Source organism: Scomber japonicus, chromosome 20, assembly GCF_027409825.1.
Source record: "Scomber japonicus isolate fScoJap1 chromosome 20, fScoJap1.pri, whole genome shotgun sequence".
In the NCBI taxonomy this organism is placed as follows: domain Eukaryota; kingdom Metazoa; phylum Chordata; class Actinopteri; order Scombriformes; family Scombridae; genus Scomber; species Scomber japonicus.
The window spans coordinates 16,399,625-16,412,453 of record NC_070597.1 but is presented as its reverse complement, the minus strand read 5'-3'; the positions used below and the strand labels follow the sequence as shown (position 1 = coordinate 16,412,453).

The 12,829-nt window shown below is 38.4% G+C and overlaps 1 protein-coding gene across 1 annotated transcript; it reads right to left on the bottom strand.

Moving 5' to 3' along the window:
* Positions 1-2,343: 2,343 nt before the first annotated feature.
* LOC128381224 (potassium voltage-gated channel subfamily A member 1-like) lies at positions 2,344-6,151 on the bottom strand. Its single transcript, XM_053341173.1, has 2 exons — positions 5,432-6,151; positions 2,344-3,307 (listed from the first exon to the last, which is right to left on the bottom strand). The coding sequence occupies exons 1-2, from the start codon at positions 6,116-6,118 to the stop codon at positions 2,402-2,404; spliced, it is 1,593 nt and encodes a 530-aa protein (XP_053197148.1). The 5' UTR covers positions 6,119-6,151; the 3' UTR covers positions 2,344-2,401.
* Positions 6,152-12,829: the final 6,678 nt, after the last annotated feature.

The window sequence follows — 12,829 nt, the reverse complement described above, 5'->3', positions numbered from 1 at the left end:
AATACTAAAAGTGTCCTTTCCTGAACCGAGTCAAACCTGGAGACTTGACTTTGTTATGACATGTCAGGATTAACTATTGTACTGTAGTTTAGTCATTTTCAACACTTGAGGGTAATATTATTGTAACTTATTTATTTATTGAGTGTGTTGTGTGTTTCCAAATGGTCTTCTTAAGCCTAAATCATGTATGTAATAATATGTAGACATTCCAGGATGTTATGCCTTGTAGTGTGAGAGCTGTATATTTGTGTCAGAGTAAAAAATAACAGCTCTCAGGTGGGTTTCAGACAGGAAAGAAGTTCTGAATGAAAAAATGTGACTTTTGTTCTTTGAAGCACATATCAATTAACTGAATGACAAAAATGTACACTGGTGGATAACTAATGTTCTTTTCACTGTGGGGGAGTCAGTTATCAGGCTGAATATTGTGAGAGCAAGATCGCCCTCTAGTGGACAAATAAGAAATAATGAAATGTGTGAAAAGTTCTCTTTCCGGACTCTGAGACTTGTGTTTTTGAATTTTTAGCTTATCTTTTGATGTTCTGGTCTTTGAAACTACAGGTGATTTGTATTGTGTTGACTTGGATCCAAATAAAGACAGTTAACCTTAATTAGAGCACTGGGTAATTTATTTTCCTTTTTTCGTTTAAGATTTACTGGTCTGTTTTAAAAATATATTTATATTCTTAAGTAAAATGGGGAGTTGATGAGAGGTGAAAATATTTTTGTTATGAAAATTACTGTATTTGATTCGCAAAATCAAAAGAAGCTAAACAACACTAGACCATCAGCTAGTAAATTTAAATGGTGTGACCTCTCTGTGGTTGTAGTAGATTCATCTTAATACACCAAGCAACATTAAATCATTTTTTAAGTTTTTGTTGATATTTTGGGTTTTTTTGTTTAACAGGATGATTTTTTTTTTGCATTTAAAATGAATTAAAATAAAACCACTGTGCTAGTAGCCCATTTTATCCAAAGTTACAGCAAGTTTCAATTATAGATGTTGAAATAATTTATCTCACTTTACACATTTTAATTTTAACTGCGCTGCTTGAGTGACTGACAATTTGTTTGAGTGATTTAGGGATCACATTTGTGCTTCACTGAGTGTTAAATTAACACCTTAAACACATTATTGAAGCAGTTTACTTTTGCAGTGTTACATTAGTACACATAGTTTCCATGGGTCATCACTCTGATGTTGTGGAAAGCCAGGCTTACATGTTCCAGTGAAATTGAGAACAATGTTATTGGAAGCTACCGCTTACAACAGCTTAGTAGCTGTAGAAAAGGTCAGTCACGACCGTACAAAAGTGGAACTCAGGCGCAGTCTGGCAGACTTCTGTGACTAAATGTTGTGCTTGGAGTCTAAGCAGAGATGGATTAGGTATAATTGTGTTTCTACAGTTTATCATATTTCATACCCTAAAATAACACTGCAATATCTAAAAGGCAAATGTTTTTATTTCAGTGGCAATGGTTTAAATTTAAATCTTTTTTCTCTAAATAATCAGCTACTACCACAGGCAGCCATAAAAGACATAGCTTTGTTAAAGAAAATTAATAAAATAGAATCTTTATTAAAAACAATGAGTACATAATAAAGCAGATAAATATAGAACTGTTGCAAAAGCAATCAACAAATTCCCTCTTTAACCCAAACAGGTAACACTATGTCATTAAGTCATTCCACAGTGTTGTATTACAGCATGATAAAGGTCATGTCAGTTGCTTCAGGTCACATAAGCCAAAACTACAAAAATGTGAACTTTGTATATTACTTACAGAAGAATGTTGAGAATGTGAGGTTGGTTTACAAGAGATCTCAATCTGCTTGCAATGACAGCTACAACTACCCTGGTGTTTGGTTGAGTTTTGATGAGACTTGAGCTCTATAGGTCTATTGTCAATAAACTATATGCTTCCACTTCAAACATTAAGGCAAAAAGTGACAGAACTAAGACATTGTAGTTTCAAGGCACATACATTCAGAAAGTCAGTTTCATCTAAACACAAGCTGATATCATTAATATATTACAGCTCATTTTACATTTAAACCGTGACCCTGAGTATATAGAATAACAAATTGCTTGCTATAAATTATTGTTGTCTTTCTTGCTTTTTTGGAAACTGAGAGATAAGTTGCCTTTCAGTGACATTTGACTGGCTGGTGCTGAAATAAACAACTCTAAATGGACAAGAAAAAGGCAAAAAAAAGGAAAAAGATTTTAGTAGGTATATTAGTGTTATATTTACTTTACTAAAATAATTTGTCAGTTTCTGTTTGCCAGTTTCTCTCCTCAGGAGCTGTAGAGTTATGAACTCTATATAATTCTGCTTTTTCATTCACTTTATTTTTTCCTACTGTGTCAAAGGGTACAAAATACACTCACCCTTCCTACACCTGGGTGACCAGTGGTTCCCTGAGATACATATTACCTCCTCTGAACTCTGTGTGCTGCCCTGTGCAAAATCCACCCAGCAGAGTCCCATTCAGAGGGCCGCACATGCCTTCGATGGCATAATAATCTCCTTCTGGATCCATATCCTCTTCCTCTATTTCCTCCACTACAGGCTCCTCGTCCTTCCACATCGATGTCATGATGTGCTTGTACTCAGTTTGGTCTTCGCATTCAGTCTCCCGATGGTAGAAGTAGCTAAAGTTAGATACTATGACAGGCACTGGCAGCGAAATGGTAAGTACACCAGCAATGGCGCACATAGAGCCCACCAGCTTCCCCCACACTGTCTCTGGGTACATGTCGCCATAGCCCACTGTGGTCATGGTGACGACTGCCCACCAGAAGGCATGTGGTATACTGATAAAGGCCGTGTTGGCGTGGTCAGCTTCTGCAAAGTATATGGCGCTGGAGAAGAGTATGACGCCAATAAACAGGAAGAAGATAAGCAGGCCCAGCTCACGCATGCTGGCCCTCAGTGTCTGACCAAGGATCTGAAGGCCCTTGGAGTGACGAGACAACTTGAAAATCCTGAACACTCTCACTAGCCTGATGACCCTGATGATGGCCAAGGACGTAGCTGGACTGGCTTCGTTGTCCTTGGCCAGTTCTGTTCCCAGAGTGACAAAATAGGGCAGGATGGCACTGAAATCGATGATGTTCATGACATCCTTGAAGAAGGTCATTTTGCTGGGAGCACAAGTAAAACGCATGAGGAGCTCAAAGGAGAACCAGCATATACACATGGTCTCCACCAAGAAGAAAGGGTCCTGGAAAACACTTGTTGGAATAGGCATGCTCTCAGATATGTTCTTTGCATAGGAGTGGTACCTATAAAAATATTCCTGATGTGGAGGAGACAGGACAGACAGGAAAAATAGACATAAAAAACAGAATTATAACATAAGTATCAACACAAATGAAAATACACAATTGCAAATGTAATTTAGCTAATTGTTCTTCAAACTATAAATACATCTCTCATATATACTTTAGTTTGACATGTTGTGTAACAGACTTCTTTGCATTCTTGCCAAGATTTAGATGAGAAGATTGATACCACTCTCGAGACTATATAAAGCTAAAGCTGGCAGCCAGTTAGTTTGACTTAGCACAAAGATTGGAACGGGGGGAGACAGCTAGCCTGGCTCTGTCAAAATTGACTAAAATCAAAATCTTACTACTTTACATGGTGTTTAATCGTGTTAGTGTTGTTAGAAGATTTTGCTCCTTATTTCAGGTCTTTATGCTAACTGGCTTCTGCCTCCAGGTACATATTTATGCATACAGTAGTTAGAGTGGTATTGGTATCTCATCTAATATCTTGGCAACAAATCAAAAAAGTATGTTTCCCAAAAAATCTAACTATTCAATAAAATCTAAGGCTATTGCTTTTTATTGCCATTTTCAAAACGTCTAGAGAGTCCTTTCATAGTAGCATGATAACATAGAGATAGTTCCTATAGAACTGCAGAATGTTGTCCACCATCTCATTGGTTCTCCCTTTTGGCAGCATCATAAAAGCTTGTGACATCTGCGGCTTTACATTTCAATCATAGCTGCACCAATCTCTTTTTCAGTCCACCTGTCTTTCCATCCTCTGTATCAGTTAACATTACATTCAAGCAATGGGTAGTGGCTGTTTAGAACATCTTACATCTAACATCAAGTTAAAAGTATGAAAATGAACAACATGGAAAGGGATCAGTTTAGTATGCGGTAATGGGCTATCTGTGATATATATAGTTTCAGTGTAGTTTAAATAAACCTAGAGTATTCCTTATGACTTTCAGTAGCAGGTCAGTAACCGTGTTTATTACTATAGGTGGACATCTATGTGTTGATCTCTTCCAAGGGCTCTCCTAAGACTAAATATAACCCTGTGAGATCTACGAAGAGAAACATGAGAGTGTCTCACTGCAACGCTCCTCATCCATCTCCACGTTCATCGCTATCCCATCTCCCTGGCCACTGCTGCCGTACAACATTGCCAATGCAGTTCAGTCAGTCTACCACTGACTTGGATGGGAGTAAGTTACAGTAAGTTCCTGGCAGCTCCCTTGTGCAAAGGCAGCCTGGCCTAGCACAGCAGTCCTGGAGGAATGTGTTAACATGACCCGACGTATGCTACTCATCCTGTGAGACCTTTTAGTCTCCGGTTCTAAGCCACCGGAAGGCTTAAGCTCACCTTTGCCTGTGTGTTTGGTCACTTGTGTGACCTTTTATTAACACACCTAACTGTCTCTTTACTCTGTCTTTCCCTGCTCTCCCTCTCTTTGTATTCACAGGCTCCACCCTCCCTGTACCCTTTAGCGCTTCCTGAATCCATGTGTATCAAATTTAACAGCCGACTAAAATAATCACACCATAAGCTTCTCTCAATCGCTCTCTCTCACACAGTCTGGTCTGCTTCCAGTCATATTGGCTAATAGTTGTCCCCAAGTCAGTATGTTACTCTTGCAAAACTGTAGTACTCACCAAGAGTATGTTTACCTAAATACTTGCTGTCCATGTTATCATGTTTCCATCATATATCCAAGTGGTTATTTGGGCTTTTATAAAAACCCAATTTTATCTGTTTGATACTAGCTGTGTTCATCAAGTGTGACTGAAATGATCCGTGCCACATTGAACATAAAACCCAAAAAGCAGTGGGTTATTTTGTTCAAGAGACAGAGCCTTATAACCTACAGGAGCTTCTTCATTATCCAATCATTTACCTTTGACCTACCAACAAAAAATTGTATTACATCTTTCCTTCTCTGTTAATAATATTCCTAGTCAAGTTGAATCTTCTGATGTTACTCAACTGAAGTAACTAAGTTATGTGCTTAAATGGAGGACACTCATACTTCTCATGCCATCCATCTAATAATCCCTAAAATCCCCCCACACTTTACCTTGAAAGCAACCTTATTTTGAGACTGCCTCCCAAGTCTACAGTTCAATACTCTAATCACATTCCCTACCTCTCGTGATTCTTTCTCATTCCTGAAGTCGGGCAGTGTCTCCAAGCAGAAGATGAGGATGGACACCACAATGACCATGACACTAATGATGGCTATGATGCGTGCGCCCGACGAGGATTCAGGGTGCTCAAACAGCATCCACAGTGATTTCTGGATTTCATTGGTGGGCAATGGCCTCTCCTCATCCTTTGGAAAACCTTCGTCCTCCTTGAACCGGTTCATGATGTCCTCTCCCAGCTCGTAGAACAACAGCTCATCCATGAAGATGTCCAGGGGTATGTTTGCAGGCCTACGCAACCTCCCACCTGACTGGTAAAAATACAGAATGGCATCAAAGCAGGCCCGGTTGCGGTCCAGGAAGAGCTCATTTCGCAGCGGGTCAAAGTACCGTGACCTTCTTCGAGGGTCACCAAGCATGGAGTCAGGGAATTGGGCTAAGGTGCGAAGTTGAGTTTCATAACGCATTCCTGAGACATTGATGGCCAGTCTTTCACTTAATGCCCATCCACTCCTCCATATAGACCCAGAACGCCGTCTGTCCCTCCTTTTCTCTTTCTCATTCCCTTTGATCTCCTGCTCTCCCTTTTCCTCACAGTTTAGCTGGTTCTTCATCTCTTTATTTTTCTCTCCATCACTTTCTTTCGTGTTGCTTCCTCTTTCATCGTCCTGTTGGTCACCGCTGTCCATCCCTGTGTGTATCCCTGAATAGGGAACTCTGCAAACCTCTCTCCTTAGAATCCGAGGAACAGCTGGATTTATAAGCAAACCCTGTCTGGAAGCAGAGTGATAGTTCAGTCAGTGAGTTTGTTTTTTAGTTAATAAGCATGGTTTTAAAAGCAAATGGCTGAATTGGAGAAACTGATGCAGTGAGTTTTTGTTTAGTAAACATTTTCCATGACATGTTTTATCACAGTTAAACATACACATTAATCTGTTTGAAATGTATTGCTATAATGAAATGTATTCAGAAGGCGAACTGTTGACTACTAACTCCAAGCAATGTTAGTACGCAGCTAGTGAGAGGAAAGCATTTACTCACTAAGTGTAAAACAGCTGTTGACAGACACTAATGGCAGGATGAAAAATCACATTGTCTCCTGTCGCTCATAAAGTTGTTCTTCCCTTGTTCTGTCATCATGTCATGAGAACAAAATCCTTGCTTTGGTTTTCTATATTCGATGGACTCTCCAAAGGTCCACTGCCAGTCCAGCTAAAATCTTCGACCAGGTTGTACACAAACCCTGTTCCCAGTTGTTTGCTCAGGGAACATCCAGGATCTTGTCCTGTCCCTTGCTGCCTCACGTTGTCTGTCTCGAAATTTTTGGGGAATGCTGTCCTGTTGAAATTCAATCTCTGCTGGACCCCTCCAACCCCTCCCTGTCCTTTCCCTCCATTTTAGCTATGGGGCAAGGCAACCTTCACCCTCCCTATCAAATGTCACCTCAGCCTGGCACTGCTTAGTGTTACTCTAACAAGCATGGCACACTGACTGACAGGGGTCGCTCGCTATCCTATTAACTAATTATTTGGTCTTAATATGAATTCTTAAAAATTAAATAGTAAAACAAAACAACAGTACTGTTTTACAGAAAAGCAGCAAATATTTAATGTTAGATTACTATGTGTAATTGCTAATTTTGCTAAATTACTAGCAAATATAATGGAGTTAGTTTGCATTTTTATTAATTAAAATGGATTAACACCTATTTCCAGATTTATCAAAGTATGATTTATATATATTATTTATATGAAGACATTCACAATGCAATTGTTTGCAGAGCTATGATATGTAAAGAGAGATATGTAAAATAAAAAAATGTTGGTAAAAATGACTTGCACCACAGTGGATACTGGAACCACATCTACAATTAGTGGAAAAGTACTGCTTATTAAAATTGTCCAAAAGGGAGCCACAACTTATTAGCACCTGTAACTGCAAGAATGCAAAATATACATGTACAGTGTTGTTTTCACTGTTATTTTGTATTTAATATACCATACTATCCATCTTTCAGTGGCCACTACAGGCAACTCCACATTAGATTACATCAACTTTAAACATGACACAGTAAAGGCTCTGAAATTGTGCCAATGAACTTTTCAGCCTGCCTGCTTGCTAATAACCAAACTGTCTCAAATATTATTAATTTTTAATTGTACCCTCATCTTGAGGCAGGGCAGATGCTGAAACAGGTAGCCAGTCAAAATGCACACAGGTCAGTCACTGATGTCAAGTGTGACTTCACTGACAACATTTTTATCAAACAGAACTCACTCACCTGTGTGTGAAGAAATTGTTTGTTTTCTTATTTTACCAGAAGCAGTGTGGTTTGCAGCAGTGGCACTGCTTGTACATCTTATCTGAAACCTTAGCTTTGGCACCTGTAATCCAGACGAGGCTAATGAGGAGTAATATAAGATTACAGTAAGTCAAATATGAAATGTGCTATAGTAAATGTAGAGAATTATATAAAGTGTTACCGTAATTTTTCTCATAGGTCATTTTGTCACAGAATGCAGGTTTTATTTAGCTCGGTCATACTTCCCTCCTTTCATTTCTGGAATGATGATGCATTGAGTTAAAAGAAAATGACACCCTCACCCCCACAGTGTGATCAGCCCCTGCCAGTCTTTCAATCTATTGTTACTGCACCAGATTGGCATGTATCACCCAACATGCTTCAGCTGGAAATCAATAACCACCTGTACCTTAGAAAGCTGAATTTCAGGCACCATTTAATATGATAGCTACTATCAAATGGGGCATGTAACATACCTACTAAAAATACACAAAATAGCATAAATATCACTTATTTTTTGGGTGTAGTTCTCACTGACACGGGCAAGACAGCAACCCTAACCCTAACCCTATCCCTCAGTTTCAAAAACTGATTAATGAAATTCTGTAAAAATGTACAGTGAGTCGAGCTTAATGACACAGCTGTCTTTTGCAATGTAAACTATCAACCATTGTTCTGTCATAAGCAATAAATAATATGAGATTGGCATAGGCCAAAATTAGCTCTTGCACGAAGTGGTTGAAATATTTTTCAGTGGTGACATCGGAGGAGTTTCTCACATTACATAGCACTTTACACTTACAATAATATTAATATTAATAGAATTTGGGGTAAAATTTAGTATCAATAGAAACAGTTTTTTAATTGAAGACTAATATTACCAAATTTTTGATTCATTTCAAGTTTTTTGTTGAAAACAAACAAACAAAATGTTACTGACAAAAAACTAAACAAACAAAAACTAAATCAACTAATCAATCAGATTTACTGTCATTAGTCTGAGATCTTCATACATCTATCTGAATCAACTAAGACAGACACTACTGTGTGTTACCACTAGAGGGAGCTGATGATTAGGCACAAAGTAGAAAAAAACTGAAAAACCGACATTTCCTCATTGCTGCCTTCAGTCGCAGAGAAAATACACTGCATACTGGGCTGCTCCGTGACATTCCCATTTGATGTACTGTCATTGAAATTATGTAACTGAGACTGCTTACTATGAGGTTGCCCATGTGTGTTAAAGTGCTATTAAAGCAAGAGTGTATATGGTGGTGGAAAGATAAAAACAATATATGAATATAAAATATTAATTAAATTTACATGCAGAGCAATCACGAGACACTGTGACTCTATGAGATGGCTGCCTATACAAGCACAGTTTTATCACCATGAAGAACAGTTTGAAACTGACTGTGGGTAGGCTATCCATAAGTAGAAAACAGATGATTCATAAGAACATATTACAATGTGGTATTTACAGAATACCTTTACCATGGCCCTTAAACCATTCAGCAGCAGGTATTATATTATCTGCTTCAACTACCACTGTTGTGATTTTCAAATATTTTCCCCCTTGCCCTAAATTATTTTGTGATTTAGTTTCTTCGAATTTACTGTGACATCTTTCATTTTCTCTACCAGTTTTGCTCCATTTCCCCCATATCTTCAATTGTGTTTTTTGTACCAATAAATAAAACTATTCTGTATCATTTCAGTAACAAATCTCACATGTCCTGATGGTTCTGACATGTAGGTGTTCAGTTTCATAGACACTGAGTTACAGTTACAGTTATTTGATATCAGGCAAGAAGGACAGCACTTACTGTACATTACCTCACCATTCTCGAATGTCTCGACACAGTTACAGCTGACCTCGAAATTATAGACCACCTTTATGTTACGAGTATTTGTTTTATAGTCTCTAAATGGCTCAAATGCAACTGGACAGCTAAACCTTCTTGGAAACGCTGGCTTGAAAATACATCATATCCTTAAACTTCCAGTCACACAAATTTAATGTGTCATCTTTCACTTTCTTGGAGGACTTTGGATTTTTCATCTTGTTCTCACATCAAGTCAGATTATATCAATCACTGTATTGTGGTATCCTGTTCCTGACAGGCTGATGAATAGTGTTAACTGTGACAGTCAGTACAAAATGTTATATGGTATCAACCTAATTCAGTCAGTATGCACAGGAGCACACAGTTCAAGGGTTAGAAGTCTGAAACAAACTGGCACACTGCTGATGTCACTTTTTCATTTATTTTAACTTCATTTCAACGATTTTTAAGCAATTTGTATGTCTCTGAAAAAGCATCTCATGACTTTTAATCAGTTATTCATTCAAGCTGCTATGGAGATTGGTTCACATTAGATCGCATTGACATTCATACATTTTTAAGTCTCAATAGTAGAAATATGTTCAATTATGACACTTTATTGATATGTTTCTATTTTTTCTTCAAAATATAAAAAGATAGATCATGAACATTCCATTGAAATATACTTTATACAGTTCTTGATGAGTTGTTCTTTGTGTTTCCAACATTTCAAAAATAAAATCCGGCATAAGTCACAACCAGATACTCCAGTGACCACCTCTTCTCCCCATTCACTCTCCTACTAAGACCGCAGTACAATGGACTAGTACCTAAGTCTGTTTTATACTATTTGGTGGCATGTAAAATGAACATCTTTTATCTTTGGAAATCTTACGTGAATACATGATGTTAGTTGGTAATATCAGATGTATGACTGTAGTGTTAGTTATCACATTATTTCTAATTAAAATAATACTGTATATTAGAAAAATTAATTCAGTATGATAATATTTCCTCTAAAATAACTATATGGTCTATATGTTTTTAGAGTAGTGTGATTGCTAGGGTGCTCTATGGAAAGCCATAAAGCTTCTACACATGTGGTTGCAATCATCTGGACTGATGACAGAACATCTGTGTCTCAGGGGAGCATACAGTAAGTGTCGATCAGTGGCATTCGTGGTGCAGATTGCATACAGTGTCCTCAACTGAACAAACAAACAAAAACATATTAAAACAAAACAGACACATAAAGAGAAAATGAATAGGATATCATTGAGCATGTGTCATCCAAGGACCACATAACACCTCCCGAACACCTGGAGAGGACATGTCATAATATTGTCACTACAAATAGTAGCCTTTCGGTTAACAGTGGCACCTACTTATCATGTAAAGCATTTTGTTTCTTTTGGTTATGTGAATGTTACACAGGAAATCTTGAACAAATGTAAAACAGTTTGCAAGGAAATAAAACAGACTTGGCACTCTCAACATTGTAACTCATTCTATTCAACATGACTAAATCAAATGGCAGTATTATGCAATAGAAAAGGAAAGACATCTTTTTTCAGCCTGGCACTGGCAGAGCAGTCACAATGTAGAGAATGGAGGAATGGCAAACTCAACAGTGAAAGATAAGGAAAGAAAAAAAAAAGTACTTGGCCTTAAAAACACACACAGCTGGGTGAAGCACAAGGTTTTTGCAAGTGTGCGCACCGTTGCTAGAAGTTTCCTTCTGAAATATTCATAAACATCTTTGTGACCATCAAAGACATAGTTGCTGAATGCCTTCCAAAATGGGAACAGAAGTCTGAGCTTTAAAAAGGGACCAAAACCATTTTTGCAAATAGACAAAAGTTCTAGACCCTGTAAAACCAGCATAGACTCGATAGACTCCTTGAATAGTCTCTGCAGTCTACATCACACCACTGAGTCTCATATACTGGTGAGCCTCCAACTGTAATGTACTAGGAATGGACAGAGGACCATTCAGCTGCCTAAACTGAGCCCTGGACCAGCAGGGCCTGAAACTCACTTGGATAACCAAACCAAATATGAGGTGCTTGGATTGCACTCAACAATGAGATGCTTTTATATTTAGCAAGAGTCGTTTTTTAAAAAACATCAATCTCCTCTCGGTGGACACTGGTATCTCTCATCCTCTCTTTCTTGCAACACTTAAAAGTACTTCACTGACATCATTTTGGAAGCTCTGGGTCTCTTTGATTGGCGCTTACATGACTGCGTTGTGCGCTGCAATGAGCTGCCAACAAGCCAGCTGGATGACAGTAACTTCATGGACAACGACGGATGCGAGACCTGACCATCTTAAAAAACAACAACAAAAAAACAAAGACAAGCTACCGCTACACACTCATGCTGACACTGCGAGTGTGAGTCGTTGTCAGTTGCCTCTCGGAGGAAGACGTTTCTGCTCTACGACACAGCACAGTGTTCATAGTTATCAGGACTGGATTCATGACAAACAATGATAGGAGGCTAAGGGGATATGTCAAGGCTCTGTCCCCCCCTTTGAGAGATTATCAAGTCAATGCATGCGGTTTTTACACATCACTGTGAGGTGTTCACATTATCATCGTCTATATACTAGAATTTATTATGTTAGAAAGTAAATAGCAAAACACCTACATCCACACACACCATCGACACACCTGAGTCCTTTAAACCACACACAGACTTTGGAATGGCAGTTGGTTCCATGCAAACCTGAAATCTCTCTTGACTGTTCCAATATAGTATCTCTCATAATCTTTTATTGATCATTTTGTGGGATATTCTGCACTTGTACTCCCATTTTTACTCTTTAGGACTAGTGGAACAGAACTGCCTATTCCACCAAAATCCTACCATGGGACAACCAAGGCCTTTGCGAATCTCTTTAACACTGAGGCGTTGAAGATACTCCCGAAGTTCTCCGTTTGCCCTGCTACAATCATGTGACAACTCTTGTATTATTGCCAAAGGAAAAAAAGCAAACTATGAGTTTTAATCAAGCAGTCAAAAGTATGGAGAGCTGTTGTTTTAGAATTGCTGCTTCTGCTGCTGCTGCTACGGTAGTTGTGCAAATGATTTCAAGGAGGAATACATGGACTTACCAACAAACATCCTTTGCACAAATGCTATAGTTTGGCAAAGTCTTGAATGATCTCTGTTGAGATGGTTAAGAAATATACTGCTGAATGCATTATAAAGTAAATCTATGGCAGCGGTTGAAAACCCTGGGATGAGGAATGTAGGGCAGTAGTAGC